This window comes from Somniosus microcephalus, chromosome 1 (assembly GCF_052327205.1).
Source record: "Somniosus microcephalus isolate GS21.2 chromosome 1, FLI_Smic_1.0, whole genome shotgun sequence".
NCBI lineage: Eukaryota > Metazoa > Chordata > Chondrichthyes > Squaliformes > Somniosidae > Somniosus > Somniosus microcephalus.
Window position 1 is genome coordinate 254051323 of NC_140987.1, and position 18890 is coordinate 254070212.

General features: G+C 47.0%; 1 protein-coding gene across 3 annotated transcripts in view; it reads right to left on the minus strand.

Moving 5' to 3' along the window:
• unc45b (unc-45 myosin chaperone B) overlaps positions 1-18890 on the minus strand; it is a 118136-nt gene that overhangs the window by 62501 nt on the left and 36745 nt on the right. For all 3 annotated transcript variants that reach the window (XM_085992117.1, XM_085992112.1, XM_085992122.1), the window contains exon 6: positions 1286-1453. In XM_085992117.1, the coding sequence (XP_085848243.1) occupies positions 1286-1453 (168 nt within the window). The remainder of the gene's footprint in view (positions 1-1285; positions 1454-18890) is intronic.

The following is an 18890-nucleotide window of genomic DNA, read 5'->3' on the forward strand; positions in this document are numbered from 1 at the left end:
ACCTCAATCAAATCATCCCTTAACCTTTTATATTCCAGGGAATACAAGCCTAGTTTATGTAATCTCTCCTCATAATCTCATCCTTGGAGCCCTAGTAACATTCTGGTGAATTTGCGCTGCTCCCCTTCCAAGGCCAATATATCCTCTCTAATGTGCGATGCCCAAAACTGTACACAGTGCTCCAGATGTGGTCTAACCAGGACTTTGTATATCTGTAGCTAAACTTCCTCCCCTTTATATTCTTGCTCTCTAGATATAAAAGCTAACATTCTATTCGCCTCTTTGATTTTTTTTGTACCTGACTACCACATTTTAGTCATTCGTGTACATGGACCTCTAAATCTATTTGGCCCTCCCCGGTTCCTAGCTTTTCACCATTTAGATAATACTCTGATCTATCCTTTTTTGGTCCAAAATGGATGACCTCACACTACATGCATTGAAATCTATCTGCCACAGTTTCACTCACTCAATGAATCTATTAACATCTCTTTGTAATTTTATGCTCCCGTCTACACTACTTACTATACTTTCCTGCTTTTTTCCAGTTCTGACGAAAGGTCATCGACCTGAAACGTTAACTCTGTTTCTCTCTTCACAGATGCTGCCTGACCTGCTGAATATCTCCAGTATTTTCTGTTTTTAGTTCAAAATTATGAAGGGTTTCGATAGATTAAATGGGGAGAAACTGTTTCCAGTGGCAGGAGGGTCGGTAACCAGAGGACACAGATTTAAGGTAATTGGCAAAAAACAGAGGCGACATCAGGAGAATTTTTGTACGCAGCCAGTTGTTATAAAATGGAATGCGCTGCCTGAAAGGGCAGTGGAAGCAGATTCAATAGTAACTTTCAAAAGGGAATTGGATAAATACTTGAAGGGACAAATTTGCAGAGCAATGGGGAAAGAGCAGGGGTCTTTAAGGTGTTTGATAGGATAGACTTGTGGGGGAGTCCAAAACTAGGTGCCATAAATATAAGATAGTCACTAATAAATCCAATAGAGAATTCAGGAGATACTGCTTTACCCAGAGAGTGGTGAGAATGTGGAACTCGCTACCACAGGGAGTGATTGAGGCGAATAGTATAGATGCATTTAAGGGGAAGCTAGAGAAGCATATGAGGGTGAAAGGAATAGAAGGATATGCTGATAGGGTGAGATGAAGTAGGTTGGGAGGAGGCTCATGTGGAGCATAATCACCGACAGAGACCAGTTGGGCCGAATGGCCTGTTTCTGTGCTGTAAAATTCTATCTAATTCTATGTAATTTGGCATTGGTCGATACTCACCCGTGACTTGTGGCGACTGCATATGCCTGAAAGTGTTCTTATTGCAGCAAGCATCATTTCTGGCTTTTTGGCATCAATAAGCTGCAGCAACAGATTAAGACCATTGTTTCTGAAAATCCGTTCGGCTCCTGCATCTTCTCTTGCGAGTACAATCAAGTTATTTGCAGCCTGGTAAAAGTAATCCCATTTAAGGGAGAAAATTTTAGGTTATATCACAAAAAATTGTGTAAACTAGTTGTTTCAACACAATTGACATCAAACATGTTGGCCGGAATTTTCCGGGGAGTTAGCAGGCGGGATCAGTGGCGGGTCGGGTGGGAAATTTGATTTTTTTTGGACAGCGGTCGGGACCCCGCTGTCAAGTCGCCACAACACGCCTTTCCCAATGGTGCATGTGTAATCTCTGATCTGACCCGACCTGACCTGCAGAGGTGGGCGACCCAATTAAACCAATTATTGGGTTGTTGACAGACCCTTAATAATGCTTTTAACCTTACCTTTTAGCTTTAACTGCTCGCCCACGGAGTCCTCGCTGCTCGGGGACCACGTCTGTGAACCTGAGGCGGGAGCTCAATGGCCATTGCTCCAGCTGATTACTTGACAGCTTCAAATATACAGGAGAAGCTCCCACCTGACAGATCTTCACTTTCCTCAGCCACAAGCTGTTCCTCAGTCCATTTCCAGCACAGATTCTGCAGGCTTTCCACTTTCCATTCGCCATCCACTCTCACCTCATTGGAAGAACTCTCCCACCATTGACAGATCGCTTCTGTCATCTCTACTTCACCTGCCATCTATTCTATCAACATGGGTGCGGGTTATACTGTCTCACCTTGGTCCTCAGAATCCCACCATGATCAGCCCCAACACCAGGCACACCAGCAGCACCAACAACATCAACCTTCTCCGCAATCACCTGATGGTGCACAGGACAGAGGGCATCAGCACCCGACCAAATTGCTGCAGGCCCGGGTCACCAGGGATGGCATCACCATGGCCAGATTTACTTCACTTGACACTGTACACCCTGGCTGCCACATGATGCGCCAGGTTGGCACCACCCCACACCACCACCATAAAGCATCCCTACAATGCCCAAGCCATTCCTTTCACACTCATCACCATTGCGGGAGGTACCGTTATGCCTCACCATTCACTGCAACTCACTAAGCCACTTCCAAAGTTGCACACAAATCTGTCCAAGATCGCAAAGTGTTGAAAATAAAGGTTTCAATTTTGACAGCACATTAACAGAAACTTTACATGAACATTGCATAAAACACCCAAGTGGCTACTCTTGTGTGTTGTTAGTTGAGGGTGAATGTGAGGGGTGGCTAGTGAGATGGGGAAGTGATAATGTAGATAGAGAGGGATGAGTGGAGGTGCAAGGTATGTTGGTGTGAGTAAGGATGTGCAGGAGTAGGGTAGGGAAGGCAAAGTGATGGGGATGTGATGAGTGGCACAGCAGGATAAAGGTGAGTGTGGCTTTGTACTAATGTTTCGTGATCTAATGAGATCACTGAAAAGTTTGCGCCACTGAATCCAGGTCCTTCTGACGACATCCCTGCTTGTGGCCTCCTCTGTAAGGTGCAACCAGGCTGTGTTGGTTTCCTGGGGAGAACTTCTCCGCCCATGGGAAGGGAAGAGGACCTCCCTGAGTGCTGTGACTCCCTCCATAATCGTATGGAGGGAGTCATGGGAGAGCCTGGGTGCAGCCCTGCACCTCTGTGCAGTCATTGTCCCAGAAATTTGGGTCGGGGGCTTCCCGCGGGTGCAAGCCCCCGATCTGCACTTACCTTGCGCGCCGGCCGTTGAGCTGTAGGACCCCGTGGAATTCCGATCCGGGGCCTGGTCCAGCTGCCGGCGCGCAGTGCTTGCGTATCCCAGGGGCGCAGTTAGTTCGATGCGTCCCCTGGGATCACGTGGGCCATGGGCAGCCAATCGGAGCAGGGAATGCTCCATTCATACGTCTGACAGGAAGTGCTGTCAAGACTTAAAAATACTACGGCCCCAAAATAGCACTAAACCTTCATATAAATTTTTAAAAATCAAATTTTTTAAATAAACTATAAATTACATGAAATAACTATTTTAAACAATAATTTAAATTTTTGAAAAAAATAATTTTATATTCTAACGGGGCTAAAAATAAACTTACCTTGCTTTAAAGTATTTAAAAATAATAAACCAGTGGAAAAAATGTTTTAATTTTAATTAATTCCCCACTTACCTTGTAAAAAGCAGGCCTTATGCCTGCTTTTTATATTTCTAAATTCTGCAGACTTACGTTCCCGGAGAAGCCTGTAAAAAAAAAAACAAGTTCAATGCGCATGCGCAGCCTCCCCCGCACACGCATTCGACCTCTGAACCCCTTCGTTCAGAGGAACGGAAGTGCTGGTTTCCCGCGCATGCGCAGTGCATGCAGCAAACCGGCACTTCCATTGGGCCTACGGGTGAGTACCCCGTGCGTACTCACCCGTGGAGACCCGAAGTTCTGGGCCATTGTCTGTGTTTGCAGCACTTCAATGCTGTAGAACACTGACAGCACTCATGAATGACATCAATGGACTGGGAAACGCCATGGGCAGGCTTAACAAGCCCTATCAACATAAGTTCATTTTAGGCAGCGGGATGGAGCCAGCAGCGGGGCCGCGACCTGCCACTGACACTGCCCGCCACCTGTTGAGGTGAGCAAATTCCCGGCCATTATAATTGGTTGAGAATTTCCCTTGTTGAGGAATGACAAATTGTAAAAGACATTTTTTCCTTTGAGCTGGAAAGTGGAGGAAGGTTTAAAAAGGAAGGGTTGGGAAAAAAAGGTTGGTAGGAAGGAAGGAAGGAAGGAAAAGGGAAAGGGGAAGGGGAAGGAAGGAAGGAAGGAAGGAAGGTGCTGCATTTATATAGCGCCTTTCACGACCTCGGGATGTCCCAAAGCACTTTACAGCCAATGAAGTACTTTTGAAGTGTGGTCACTGTTGTAATGTCGGAAACGCAGCAGCCAATTTGCGCACAGCAAGCTCCCACAAACAGTAATGTGATAATGACCAGATAATCTGTTTTAGGGATAAACATTGGCCAGGACACCGGGGAGAACTTCCCTGCTCTTCTTCAAAATAGTGGCCGTGGGATCTTTTACGTTCACCTGAGCAGACGAGGCCTCGGTTTAACATCTCATCCGAAAGATGGCACCTCCGACAATGCAGCACTCCCTTGGTTTTGCACTGAGTGTGTCAGCCTAGATTTTGTGCTCACGTCTCTGGAGTGGGGCTTGAATCTACAACCTTCCAACTCAGGCGAGAGTGCTACCCACTGAGCCACAGCGAACAGTCCTGGAAATAACCTTAACCCGCTAATACACCAAAGCAGATATTGCGAGTCACTTAGAAAAAGGGCTTGAAAGAAATTACGCCAGTTGACAATAATAGAGATATTTTTAACTAAATGAACATGGATTTTCTTACCTTTGTTTAATGGAAATGATAAGGATTAGCTCTGCAGTTTTTTGTTTAAATTGTTCTGAGTCAGCACATTATAACTCAATTTAGGATTATTTTATAAAATATGTCACAATGCCTTATGTATACCAATACCTCTTCCAGATAATTGGGGTTTAGGCCTAGTTCCACTTAAAGTAGATTCTGCAGATGCCCAATGATCTCAGGTTTGTGTGAATGTGCAAAGTTGGTTGCCTTGTCATTTGGAAGCCATTTGCCTTGAAAATGGGAGGTGCTCTAAGTTTATAAGCAAACATTAGTTAACGGACAAGCTAGTGGGCTTGTCATAAAATTGATCTACATTCTGACATCCTCTCAGTAGATCACTTACACATTATAAAGTCGCATCTTTGTTGTGTCTGGGGTCAAACAAGGATGATGTGGAGAAGTCCAATTAGAGGAGATTTACTAGACTGGTGCCAGGGATGAAGGACTTCCATTATGTGCAGAGACTGGAGAAGCTGGGGTTGTTCTCTGCAGAGAAGGTTAAAATGAGATTTGATAGAGGTATTCAAAATTATGAAGGTTTTTGATAGAGAAAATAAGGAGAAACTGTCTCTGTAGTGTATGTACCTTTAAGAGGAGAACTACTTTTACAGCTCCTGTATACTGTGGTACCGGCAGTGACCACACCTGTATATAAACCCTGAGTAGGGATCTGTACTGTTAGTTTTTAGAATACCCTCATCCAGTAAACACCTGTTGATTGTTCATCTACAGTCTCCGTCTATTTATTGAAGAACACCGTACCTCAAGATTCACGGATTTAACAGTGGCGACGAGGCAGATTCGAACCTACCTGCAACTCTGCATTTCCTCCCAGGGATTCGCTCCTGGAGGACAGTGGAAGAAAGTCGAGGCCAGAAGCACGGGCGTTGACCACGAGCAACCGCCCAGTCATCCAGCAGAGATTGAGCATCGCAGGGGAGGCTGTTGAGAGCTGGGCTTGGTTCTCCAGTCACGACAATCCAGCGCAACAGGCTGGCAAGAGGTACAGCGCAGACCCTTCCCGGACAGCGGCGGCTGGAGCCGACCGACGGCACAGAAAAGGCCGAGCAGCGTCGACGGGGTAAGAGAGAGGGCAAAGCGAACAGGGCGCAGCCGGGGTATAAAGACCGAGCGGCGTCGACGGAAAACAAAAAGAGAGAGAGGGTAAAGCACAGCTGGGGTTCAGGACCGAGCGGCGTCAACGAGAGAGGCGCGCAGGAAAACGCGCAGAGCGCAGCCAGTGCTCAAGGGCTGAGCAGCGTCCACGGGGGAAGAAAGGAAGCGCGGGAGACGCCATTTGAGCCACAGCGGAGAAGAAGGGAGAGCGCAGGAGACGCCATTTTTGAAGCCACAGCGGAGAAGAAGGGCGAGCGCAGGAAGAAAGGGAAGCGCGGGAGACGCCATTTTGAGCCAGCGGAGAAGAAGGGAGAGCGCGGGAGACACCATTTTAGCCAGTCTAACCACACCCAGGGATGCCGAAGAGTGGCAGTGTCACAGCATTCGACAATGAAGTCGAAGATTGGGCGACATATGTTGAACGCATTGAAGTGTACTGCAAGGCGAATGAAGTGCCAGATGCCAGGAAAGCACTGGTATTGTTGAATTCCATGGGTGCAAAAACGTATGGCTTACTGCGAAACCTAGTAACCCCAGAGAAGCCAGTGGATAAGGATTTTGAAAGCATAGTGGCAATCACAGATCACAGAAAGCCCACAGTGCAGATAGAGGCCATTTCGGCCCATCGAGCCTGCACCGACACATATCCCACCCGATCCCCGTAACCCCTACACCAACACATATCCCACCCTATCCCCGTAACTCCACGTATTTAATCCCCCTAACACTAAGGGTCAATTTTTATCATAGCCAATCATCCTAACCCACACATCTTTGGACTGTGGGAGGAAACCGTAGCACCCGGAGGAAACCCACGCAAACACGGGGAGAATGTGCAAACTCCACACAGACAGTCACCCGAGGCTGGATTCGAACCCGGGTCCCTGGTGCTGTGAGGCAACATTGCTAACCACTATGCCACCGTGCTACAGGACCACTTAAACCCCACACCGCTGCTGATAGCAGAAAGATTTAAGTTTCACAAAAGGAACCAGCATAAAGACGAAAGTAATGCTGAGTATTTAACGGAACTGCGCAAGCTATCGAAACACTGCCAGTTTGGAATGGGACTAGCAGATACGTTAAGGGACAAGTTTGTGTGTGGGCTTCAAAGTGAAGGAACCCAGAAACGGCTTCTATCAGAAAAGGATCTTACGCTGGACAAGGCTTTCAGCATGGCAGTATCACACGAAGCAGCCGCACGGGGCGCTGCAGAGATACAACGGAGACCACAAGAATATGGCACCAATGAAATGTCATATGGAGCAGTGAAGTGTTATCGCTGCGGCAGAACAACACACGACCAGAAGGTTTGTTGGTTCAAGAACCAAGTGTGCAGACAGTGTGGAAAAGCAGGACACATAGCAAGAGTCTGCAGGTCGGGAAAGAAAACCAGCAGCAAGAAATCTCCACAGGAGAAGTACAAAAAGGTACATAAGGTGACGGAGAGTAGTTCAGACGAACAGAAAAGTGATACAGACTCCGGAAGCAAGGAGCTGGGTTGTCTGAAACTACATAATGTAATCAAAATGGAGGATCACCAAACTATCTGGGTCACGCTCAGGATAGACGGAGTCCAAGTGAAAATGGAATTGGACACAGGATCAGCCCTAACAGTCATAAACCGAAGGGACTACAAGCGGCTATTCTCAAATATACCCTTGAGAGATACAGAGATTGTCTTGAAGACGTACACGGGGTAAAAAGTCTACCCCGAAGGAAATATAAGGGTGAACGTGATATACAACGGCAAGGAAACACCAAAAATGGACCTATATGTATTGCCAGATGGAGGACCACCACTACTAGGACGTGAATGGATCCGGAAGATACAGCTAGATTGGCATTCCATACAAGCACTGACGGTAGAGGCCAAAAAGGATGACGACGTCACACCTGGACGACTGTCAAAAATGCTAACTGACGCACAAGAAGTGTTCCAGGAGGGACTCGGAACACTAAAAGGCATAACAGCGATGATCAAAATAGAGGAAAATGCAAGCCCAAAGTTTTTTAAGGCCAGACCGGTGCCTTATGCGATCCGCCCAGCTGTCGAAGCAGAGCTGGAAGGTTTGGAACGTTCAGGAGTACTGTCCAAAGTGGACTGGAGCGAGTGGGCTACACCCATCGTTCCTGTAATGAAGAGGTCGTTGAGTAATACGCCTGGGGAACCAAAGAAGGTTCGCATCTGTGGGGACTTTAAGGTGACAGTGAACCCAGTCCTTCACACGGTACAATATCCGCTTCCGTGGATTGAAGATATTTTCGCCTCGCTATCTGGAGGAAAACGCTTCACTAAGATTGATCTGGCCCAGGCGTACCTGCAAATGGAGGTAGAAGAAGCCTCGAAACAATACCTCACAATCAACACTCACAAAGGTCTCTACCAATACAACCGGCTGGTGTTCGGGGTAGCATCAGCTCCGGCTATTTGGCAAAGGGCAATGGATCAAGTCCTGCAAGGGATTCCAGGGACCCAGTGTTATTTGGACGACATCCTGGTCATGGACGAAAATGACAGTGATCACCTCGCCAACCTGGAGCAGGTGCTCACTAGATTGAAGGAATATGGGCTCCGAGCTAATCGCCACAAATGCAAGTTTTTCCAGAAGCAAATCTCGTATTGTGGCCACGTTATTGATGAAGAGGGGTTACATAAGTCCCCTGAAAAGATTGAGGCAGTAGTCAAGGCTCCAGCACCGGAAAATGTGTCACAACTGAGGTCATTCCTCAGGCTGGTGAACTACTACCATAAGTTCTTACCAAATTTGTCTACAGTATTACACCCACTGAACACCCTACTGCAAACGGGGGTACCATGGAATTTGAATGACGAATGTAAACGAGCTTTCCAGAAGTGCAAAGAATTGATCACATCAAAAGAGGTGTTGGCTCATTTCAACCCAGCACTACCAATTCGGTTGGCGTGTGATGCATCACCCTATGGTATTGGAGCGGTGCTGTTGCACAAATTCCCGGACGGTTTGGAGAGGCCAGTAGCTTTTGCGTCTCGGTCACTAACCTCAGCCGAGCGCAACTACGCCCAGATTGACAGGGAGGCCCTCAGCCTAGTGTGGGGAGTGAAAAAGTTCAACCACTATCTGCACGGGCAGAAGTTCACCTTGCTGACTGATCACCAACCACTTGTCTCCATCTTTAATCCAAAGAAGGGCGTTCCGGTGATGACTGCGCAACGGCTACAAAGATGGTCCTTTTTTCTAGGGGCGAACCAATATGAAATAGAGTATAAGGGCACGAAACAGCATGGAAACTGTAGTGTATGTGCCTTTAAGAACCCCCTGTATACTGTAATGCCGGTAATGGCCACTCGGGCTATATAAGCCTGTATATTGTGTTGTATCAGTTAGTTCCCCTCCAGACTTTGTTCAGTAAACACCTGTGAAACCTACTCCTGTCTTCAGTGTCTCTATTAACACACGGACACAACAGTGGCGACGAATTGGAAACGGACTTACCTGCAATTCGGCAGCACCTCAAGGACATCGATTCCTCTGGCGTCCAAAGTTGAAGAAAATCAAGAGAAAGAAAAAGCTGTGGTTTCACCAGCTAGCCAAGCTGGTGGCAGGTACTGCAATAATCCTTCCTGGGCGTCGGGCTGGGGCTCCAGCGGCTGGCTCTGCAGCTAGGCCAAGCAGCGAAGGCGGAGGCAAGCAGTAACAGACGGGGAGGGAGCACTCGGGAGACGGCCGGCGCTGCGAGCAGGTCGGCGTTCAGACCTAGAGATAGAGTCCGGCGGGAACGAGTCTCCAACGGAACAAAAGAACGGAAACCCGCAGGAAACAGCGTTGTCATCGGCAGCAGCGGCGGGGAAGCGCGGGAAGCGCCATATCTTTTCTGCAGAAAAGAAAGAAAAGCACGGGAAGCGCCATTTTTTTCCTAGGATGCCTAAGTCTGGCAATGTTGATGCTTTTGATAATGAGATAGAGGATTGGACCACATATGTGGAAAGAGTGGAGGTATATTGCACCGCAAATGGAATAGAAAATGAAAAAAAAGCGTCAATACTTCTAAATCTAATGGGCGCAAAGACATACGGGCTGTTACGAAACTTAATCACTCCAGCCAAACCAAAGGACAAGAATTTTAAAGAAATTGTTGATACCCTACAGGAGCACTTAAACCCAACACCGCTGCTGATAGCGGAATGATTCAAATTCTTCAAGAGGAATCAACACAAGAATGAAAGTAACGCTGATTACCTCACCGAATTAAGAAAGCTATCAAAGCACTGCCAATTCGGGGCAGGACTAGCAGATTATCTTCGAGACAAATTCGTCTGCGGTCTCCTAAGTGAAGGGACACAGAAAAGACTGCTTTCTGAAAAAGATTTAACACTGGACAAGGCTTTCAGTATGGCTGTATCATACGAAGCAGCCGCAAGAGGAGCTGCAGAGATACAACCAAAGACACAGGACTTTGGCACCCATGAAATGACACAGGGTTTCGAGAGATGTTATCGCTGCGGCAGATCCACCCATGACCAGAGGGACTGCTGGTTCAAGGACAAAGCATGCAGGCAATGCGGAAAGATTGGACACATTGCACGGGTATGCCGATCTGGACAAAAAAAACCATGGACAGGAAAAAAAAAATCAATAAAGAAAAGTACAGAAAGGTACAAATGATGACGGACAGTAGCTCCGAAGACCAGAAGAGCGACAGCGACTCCGAAAACAAGAGACTAAGCTGTCTCAAATTACATAATGTAATTGCCAAAGAAGATTACCAGACCATTTGGGTTACCCTCACGATAGCAGGGTCCCCAGTTAAAATGGAGCTAGATACAGGATCAGCTCTGACCGTCATAAATCGACGGGATTACGAGCGGCTATTTCCGCATATACCTTTAAAAGACACATCCATTATCTTGAAAACATATACGGGGCAGAAAGTATACCCCAAAGGAAAAATAAGGGTGCCTGTTGTATAGAAACATAGAAACATAGAGATAGGAACAGGAGTAGGCCATTCGGCCCTTCGAGCCTGCTCCGCCATTCAATGAGATCATGGCTGATCTTCGTCTGAGATCATAGCTGATCTTACCAGTTCAGTACCCCGTCCCCGCCTTTTCTCCGTAACCCTTAATCCCCTTAGCCTTCAGAAATATATCCAATTCTCTCTTGAAAATATTTATTGAATTAGCCTTCGCAGCCCTCTGTGGCAGGGAATTCCACAGGCTCACCACTCTTTGAGTGAAGAAATTCTTCCTCATCTCTGTTTTAAATGATTTGCCCGCTATTTTTAGACTGTGGCCCCTGGTTCTGTGCTCCCCGGCCATTGGAAACATTCTCTCTGAATTCAGCCTGTCCAGGCCTGCCATAATTTTATATGTTTCGATGAGATCCCCTCTCAATCTTCTAAACTCCAGTGAGTACAAGCCCAAACTATTTAATCTCTCTTCGTAGGTCATTCCCGCCATTCCAGGTATCAGCCTGGTGAATCGCCGTTGCACTCTTTCCATGGCAAGAACATCCTTCCGCAGATGGGGCGACCAAAACTGTACACAATACTCCAGATGCGGTCTCACCAGCACCTTGTACAGCTGTAGTAAGGTATCCCTATTCCTATACTCGAACCCCCTTGATATGAAGGCCAACATACCATTTGCCTTCTTAATCGCCTGTTGCACCTGCATGCTCTCCTTCAGTGACTGGTGCACAAGAACACCCAGGTCCCTCTGCACTTCCCCATCTCCCAATCTATTGCCATTTAGATAATAATCTACCCTCCTGTTTTTACCCCCAAAGTGGATAACCTCGCATTTATCCACATTATAGTGCATCTGCCACGTATCCGCCCATTCCCCCAACCTGTCCAAATTGCACTGTAGCCTCCTGACATCCTCATCAGAGCCCACCCCTCCTCCTAGTTTAGTGTCGTCAGCGAATTTGGAAATATTGCATCCAATTCCCTGATCCAGATCATTTATATATATTGTGAACAGCTGGGGTCCCAGGACAGATCCTTGCGGCACCCCGCTGGTCACTGCCTGCCACTCCGAAAACGAGCCGTTTATTCCAACTCTCTGTTTTCTATCCGCCAGCCAGTTCTCTATCCACGTTAATACTTTGCCCCCAATCCCATGAGCCTTAATTTTGCATGATAATCTTTTGTGTGGAACCTTATCGAAGGCTTTCTGGAAGTCAAGGTACACCACATCCACTGGCTCTCCCCCATCTATTTTACCAGTTACTTCCTCAAAAAATTCCAGCAGATTAGTCAAACACGATTTACCCTTTGTAAATCCATGTTGACTCTGTCCGATCCTTTCCCCATTTGTCAAGTGCTCCGCTATTTTATCCTTAATAATGGACTCTAGCATTCTGCCCACAACCGATGTAAGGCTTACTGGTCTATAATTCCCTGCTTTCTCTCTACCCCCCTTTTTAAATATTGGGGTAACATTAGCTACCCTCCAATCCACGGGTACTGTTCCCGAGTCAATGGAGTTCCGGAAGATGATCCTTAGAGCATCTGCTATCTCCAGGGCCACCTCCTTAAGTACCCTAGGATGTAGTTTATCAGGCCCCGGGGATTTGTCGGCCTTCAGTCCCCTCAACTTACCCAACACCATATCCCTAGAGATACTAATTTCTGTCAGCTCCTCCCTCTCATTAGTCCCTATGTTTGCCGATATTCCTGGGAGGTTATTTGTGTCCTCCTTTGTGAATACAGAACCAAAGTATGAGTTTAATTGGTCTGCCATTTCCTTATTCTCCATTATATATTCTCCCGAATCGGACTGCAAGGGACCGACTTGGGATTTTACCAGTCTTTTCCTCCTGATATACCGATAAAAGCTTTTGCAGTCTGTCTTTATGTTTGCTGCAAGTTTACTTTCGTATTCTATTTTCCCCTTCCTGATTAATCCCTTTGTCCTCTTTTGCTGTATCCTGTACTGCCCCCAATCTTCCGGTCTGGTGCTTTTTTTTGCCAGTTGATATGCCCTTTTTTTTGATTTTATGCTGTCCCTAATTTCCCTCGTTATCCACGGTTGAGTCACCTTTTTAGGTTTATTTTTATGCCAAACCGGTATAAACATGTTCTGGAATTCTTCCATTCTATCTTTGAATGCTTGCCATTGTCTATCCACTGTCAATCCCCCCAGAAACACCACCCAATCAATCTTACCCAATTCCCGTCTCATACCCTCGTAATTCCCTTTATTTAAGTTCTGGACCTTAGTCTCTGATTCAATTTCCTCACTCTCCATCTCGACTGAGAGCTCGATCATATTATGATCGCTCTGACCCAAGGGGCCTCGTACAAGAAGATTGCTGATAAGTCCCTTCTCATTGCACAATACCCAGTCTAAAATGGCCTGATCTCGAGTCGGCTCCTCGACATATTGGTCCAGATAACCGTCCCGAAAACATTCCAGGAATTCCTCCTCCTCAGAATTTTTACTAATTTGGGTAGTCCAATCAATATGTAAATTAAAGTCACCCATGATGACAGCTGTGCTCTTATCGCACGCTTCTCTAATTTCCCTTTTTATGCCTTCCCTCACCTCCATATTACTATTTGGAGGCCTATATATCACACCCACTAACGTTTTCCTCCCCTTGCTATTTCTCATTTCTACCCATACAGATTCCGTTTCATCCGAGTTAATATCCTTCCTTTCCATTGCATTAATCCCCTCCTTTACCAGCAATGCTACCCCACCTCCCCTACCTTTTTGCCGATCCTTCCTAAATATTGTATATCCCTGGATGTTAAGTTCCCAGCCTTGCCCACCCTGCAGCCACGTTTCTGTAATCCCAATCAAATCATACTTGTTTACCTCTATTTCCACAACTAATTCATCCACCTTGTTCCTAATGCTTCTAGCATTAAGATACAAAGCCTTCAGGCTTGCTTTTTTCACACTCTCATTATGAATTAGTTTGGCCCTTTGTGTTTCTCTCCTTTGCTTATTGCTTCTCACCTTTCTACCATCTATTTCTGACTTCATATGACTTCCCTCTTTTCCACTACCTAGGTTCCCATCCCCCTGCCAAATTAGTTTAAATCCTCCCGAACCGCCCTAGAAAATATTATCCCGAGGACATCGGCTCCCTCACAGTTCAGGTGTAGACCGTCCCCTTGGTACAGGTCACTCCTCCCCAAGAACTGGTTCCAATGCCTCAAGAATTTAAATCCCTCTCCCTTGCACCACTGCTCAAGCCACGTATTTAGCTTATCTATCTTACTCTCTCTAAACTTATTAGCTCGTGGCACTGGTAGCAATCCAGAGATTACTACCTTTGAGGTCCTACTTTTCAATTTAGCTCCTAACTCCCTAAATTCAGCTTGTAGGACCTCCTCCCTCTTTTTACCTACATCGTTGGTACCTACATGTACCACGACAACTGGCTGATCCCCCTCCCCCTTCAGAATGCTCTGCACCCGCTCCGAGACATCCTTGACCCTTGCACCAGGGAGGCAACATACCATCTTGGAGTCTCGGTCTCGGCCACAGAAACTCCTATCTATCCCCCTTACAATTGAATCCCCTATCACTATAGCCCTATCCCTCTTTTTCCCGCCCTTCTGTGCAGCAGAGCCAGTCATGGTGCCCTGAACCTGGCTGCTGGTGCCTTCCCCTGATAAGTCATCTCCCCCAACAGTACCCAAAACGGTAAACCTGTTTTGGAGGGAGATGACCGCAGGTGACTCCTGCACTACCTTCCTGCCTTTACCCTGCCTTTTGGTCACCCATTTACTGTCTGAGCTAGCCTTTACCTGCGGTGTGACCAACTCACTGAATGTGCTAGCCACAAGATCCTCAGCATCGCGTATGCTCCAGAGTGAGTCCATTCGCAGCTCCAGCACCGCCATGCGGTCCGCTAGGAGCTGCAGCTGGACACACTTCCTGCACACATAGTTGTCAGGGACAGTGTCCCTGATTTCCCACATGGCACAGGAGGAGCATGACACAGGTCCGAGCTGCCCTTCCATGACTTAACCCTTACAATACCCTTTTATTTACTACGATTTAGCTTAATTATTGAATTCTACTTAGAATAAGTTTGTGAAAGTACTCACCAACCAGTCACCTACCTGTTTTCTGGTGTTGTATTTTCACTGCCGCCTCCTGTCCTGGAACCTTTTCCACCTAGGTTAGGCTCCTGAAATAAAATAAATTGAACCTACCTTTTCAACTTCCCCTAACCCCTAAAAGGTTAGAGGAGGTGGAAGGGTGGGAGACACTACACTGTAGTGTTTCGGGTTTAGCAACAGCTCCACCTATATAAGAGTTACTGGCCTCCTGCTCTCCTGACTGCACCAGCTGTGAAAGAAAAAGCCCGCGAAAGGTGAGCTTTTAAACTCACCAGTTACTGGCCTCCTGCTCTCCCGACTGCCCCAGCAGTTACTGGCCTCCTGCTCTCCCGACTGCACCAGCTCTCTCCTGGAACCTGGATTGGTCGGTGCCTCTGACTGCTCCCTCTCAAGCCTTTAAGCTCTCCCGCCTCGGGCTGCTCCCGCGCAGGTCCGCTGCTTCTCCGGTCTCGGGGCTGTGGGCCTCGGTGCCTCTGACTGCTCCCTCTCAAGCCTTTAAGCTCTCCCGCCTCGGGCTGCTCCCGCGCAGGTCCGCTGCTTCTCCGGTCTCGGGGCTGTGGGCCTCGGTGCCTCTGACTGCTCCCTCTCAAGCCTTTAAGCTCTCCCGCCTCGGGCTGCTCCCGCGCAGGTCTGCTGCTTCTCCGGTCTCGGCAAGGAAATACAAAAGTTGTATTTATACGTTCTACAAGATGGTGGTCCACCGCTGTTGGGACGTGAATGGATCAGGAAAATACATTTAGACTGGCACTCCATCCAGGCACTGACGGTGACCAGTAAAGAAAAAAACGATGATGACGTCATACCTGAACGATTAAAAGACATCTTGGCCAACGCCAAAGAAGTGTTTCAAGAGAAACTAGGAACCTTGAAAGGCATCACCGCCTCAATAAAAGTGGAAGATGCAGCAATTCCCAAGTTTTTTAAGGCAAGACCGGTGCCATACGCAATTCGTCCAGCAGTCGAGGCAGAGCTGGAGAATTTGGAAAAGGCAGGCGTATTATCCAAAATAGATTGGAGCGAGTGGGCAACACCCATCGTCCCAGTCATGAAGAAAGCATTGAATAATGATAAATCTGAAGAACAGAGAAAAATTCGCATCTGTGGAGACTTCAAGGTGACTGTAAACCTGGTCCTTCACACGGTACAATATCCTCTTCCGAGGATAGAAGATATTTTCGCCTCACTATCCGGAGGGAAACGTTTCACCAAAATTGACTTGGCACAGGCATATCTACAGATGGAGGTTGAAGAGGCCTCTAAAAAGTATCTCATGATAAATACACACAAAGGTCTGTACCAGTACAATCGACTGGTTTTCGGAGTAGCAGCCGCTCCAGCTATCTGGCAAAGAGCTATGGAGCAAGTCCTCCAAGGGATTCCGGGGACTCAATGCTACCTAGACGACATCCTTGTAACAGGAGAAAACGACAACGAGCACCTTGCCAATTTGGAGCAGGTGCTCACTAGGCTGAGAGAACGGGGCCTACGAGCAAATCGCCCCAAGTGCGAATTTTTCCAGAATCAAATATCATATTGTGGCCACATAATTAATAAGGAAGGGTTGCATAAGTCACCTGAAAAAATTGAAGCGGTCATAAAAGCCCCAGCACCTGAAAATGTCTCACAATTAAGGTCGTTCCTGGGATTGATAAATTACTATCATAAATTTTTACCAAACTTGTCAACTGTTCTGCACCCTCTTAACGAACTGCTACAAACGGGAGTAATTTGGAAATGGAGCGAAGACTGTAAACGTGCCTGCCATAAATGCAAAGGCTTAATCACGTCCAAGGAAGTTTTGGCTCATTACAACCCATCACTGCCAATCAGACTGGCGTGCGATGCATCCCCTTACGGCGTAGGAGCGGTATTATCGCATAAATTCCCTGATGACTCGGAACGGCCGATAGCTTTTGCGTCACGCTCATTGAACTCAGCTGAGCGTAACTATGCCCAAATCGACAGGGAAGCACTCAGCCTGGTATGGGGAGTAAAGAAATTCAACCATTACCTACACGGACAAAAATTTACCTTGTTGACTGACCATCAACCCCTCATCTCCACATTCAATCCTAAAAAGGGTGTTCCCATTATGACAGCGCAAAGGCTACAGAGGTGGTCGCTTTTTCTAGGGGCACACCAATACAACATAGAATACAAAGGATCAAAACAGCATGGGAATGCTGATGGGTTATCGCGACTACCGTTGCCAACGGTAGAAGAAGCACCTACCGTAGACCCAGTGGAGATTTTCCACTCTACCATAGTCGAATGTCTACCAGTAACAAATTCTACCATTGAAAGGGAAACTAGAAATGACCCGACTCTCTCACGAGTCTACGATTTAACAGTGAAGGGATGGCCAGCACATGGCGAACCACTGTTGCCAGCATTCTCGCAAAGAAGAGAACAGCTGTCAGTGTGCCGAGGAACCTTGATGTGTGGATCCAGAGTGGTGATTCCACCCAAACTCCAGGATAAAGTTCTAAAGGAGCTTCACGAGGGGCATCTGGGTGGAGTGAAAATGAAGAACCTAGCTAGGGCGTTTGTATGGTGGCCAGGTATCGATGGAGACATCAAAGAAATGACCAAGAGCTGCGTAGGATGCCAGAAGGTCCAAAACGCTCCACCACAAGCCCCTCTACATCCATGGGAGTGGCCCTCATCTCCCTGGCAAAGGGTACACATCGACTTTGCTGGTCCATTTATGGACTCAATGTTCTTAATCGCAGTTGATGCACACTCCAAGTGGCCGGAGGTAATAAAGATGTCCTCCACCACCACGGAAAAAACCATCACAGTATTAAGGACCATATTTGCCAGGAATGGACTGCCTGAATAGATCTGTTCTGATAATGGACCGCAATTTGTGTCCGAAGAATTCAGGAAGTTCTTAAAAAACAATGGGGTTAAGCACTACACGTCCACCCCATACCATCCCACCACCAATGGATTGGCTGAAAGGTTTGTCCAGACCTTCAAGAAGGCCATAAAGGCCATGGGTAATGAAGACATAAAACTTCAGCACAAGGTGGATAACTTCTTGTTCGCATACAGGAATGCAACACATATGGTTACAAACCAAACTCCCACCATGATGTTCTTCAATAGAAGCCTAAGATGCCGGCTGGATTTGATCAAGCCAAACATCAGAAAGGACGTGGAGAACCGGCAATTTCAAGGCATGAATGAAAGGCCAACTAGAACCTTCCAGATAGGTCAACAAGTTTTGGCCCGGGACTACCGTACCGAGAAATGGCAGCCTGGAACTATCTGCACACGACTAGGACCGTTGATGTATACCGTGGACATCGGAGAAAGCATAATAAGGCGCCATGCTGACCAAATCATAGAGTCATCCAAAAAGGGACAACCTACACCACAACTCTATACGCCTAATGATGAAGTAGAGATACCCATATCTACCTCCGATCTGGTGATACTGGAACCCGATGAACCCGACACTGGCATTCAAGCCGAATCAGCCTTGCCAAAAGAACCTACTACACCACCAGAAACTACTACACCACCGAGGCGTTATCCGGACCGAGTCAGGAAGCCTCCAGAGAGACTGACTTATAATTAATTAACTGCAGCAATGTGTAGATTATTTTTCTTATAACATGTAATTAATGATTACTTAAAATATTATGTACTGGTTGGCTAAAAGGGGAGGAATTGTAGTGTATGTGCCTTTAAGAACCCCCTGTGTACTGTAAAGCCGGTAATGGCCACTCGGGCTATATAAGCCTGTATATTGTGTTGTATCAGTTAGTTCCCCTCCAGACTTTGTTCAGTAAACACCTGTGAAACCTACTCCTGTCTTCAGTGTCTCTATTAACACACGGACACAACAGAAACGCTGATGGGCTATCACGCCTGCCACTGCCTACTGCGGAGGAAGTACCAGCAGTGGACCCTGTCGAAATATTTTATTCAAC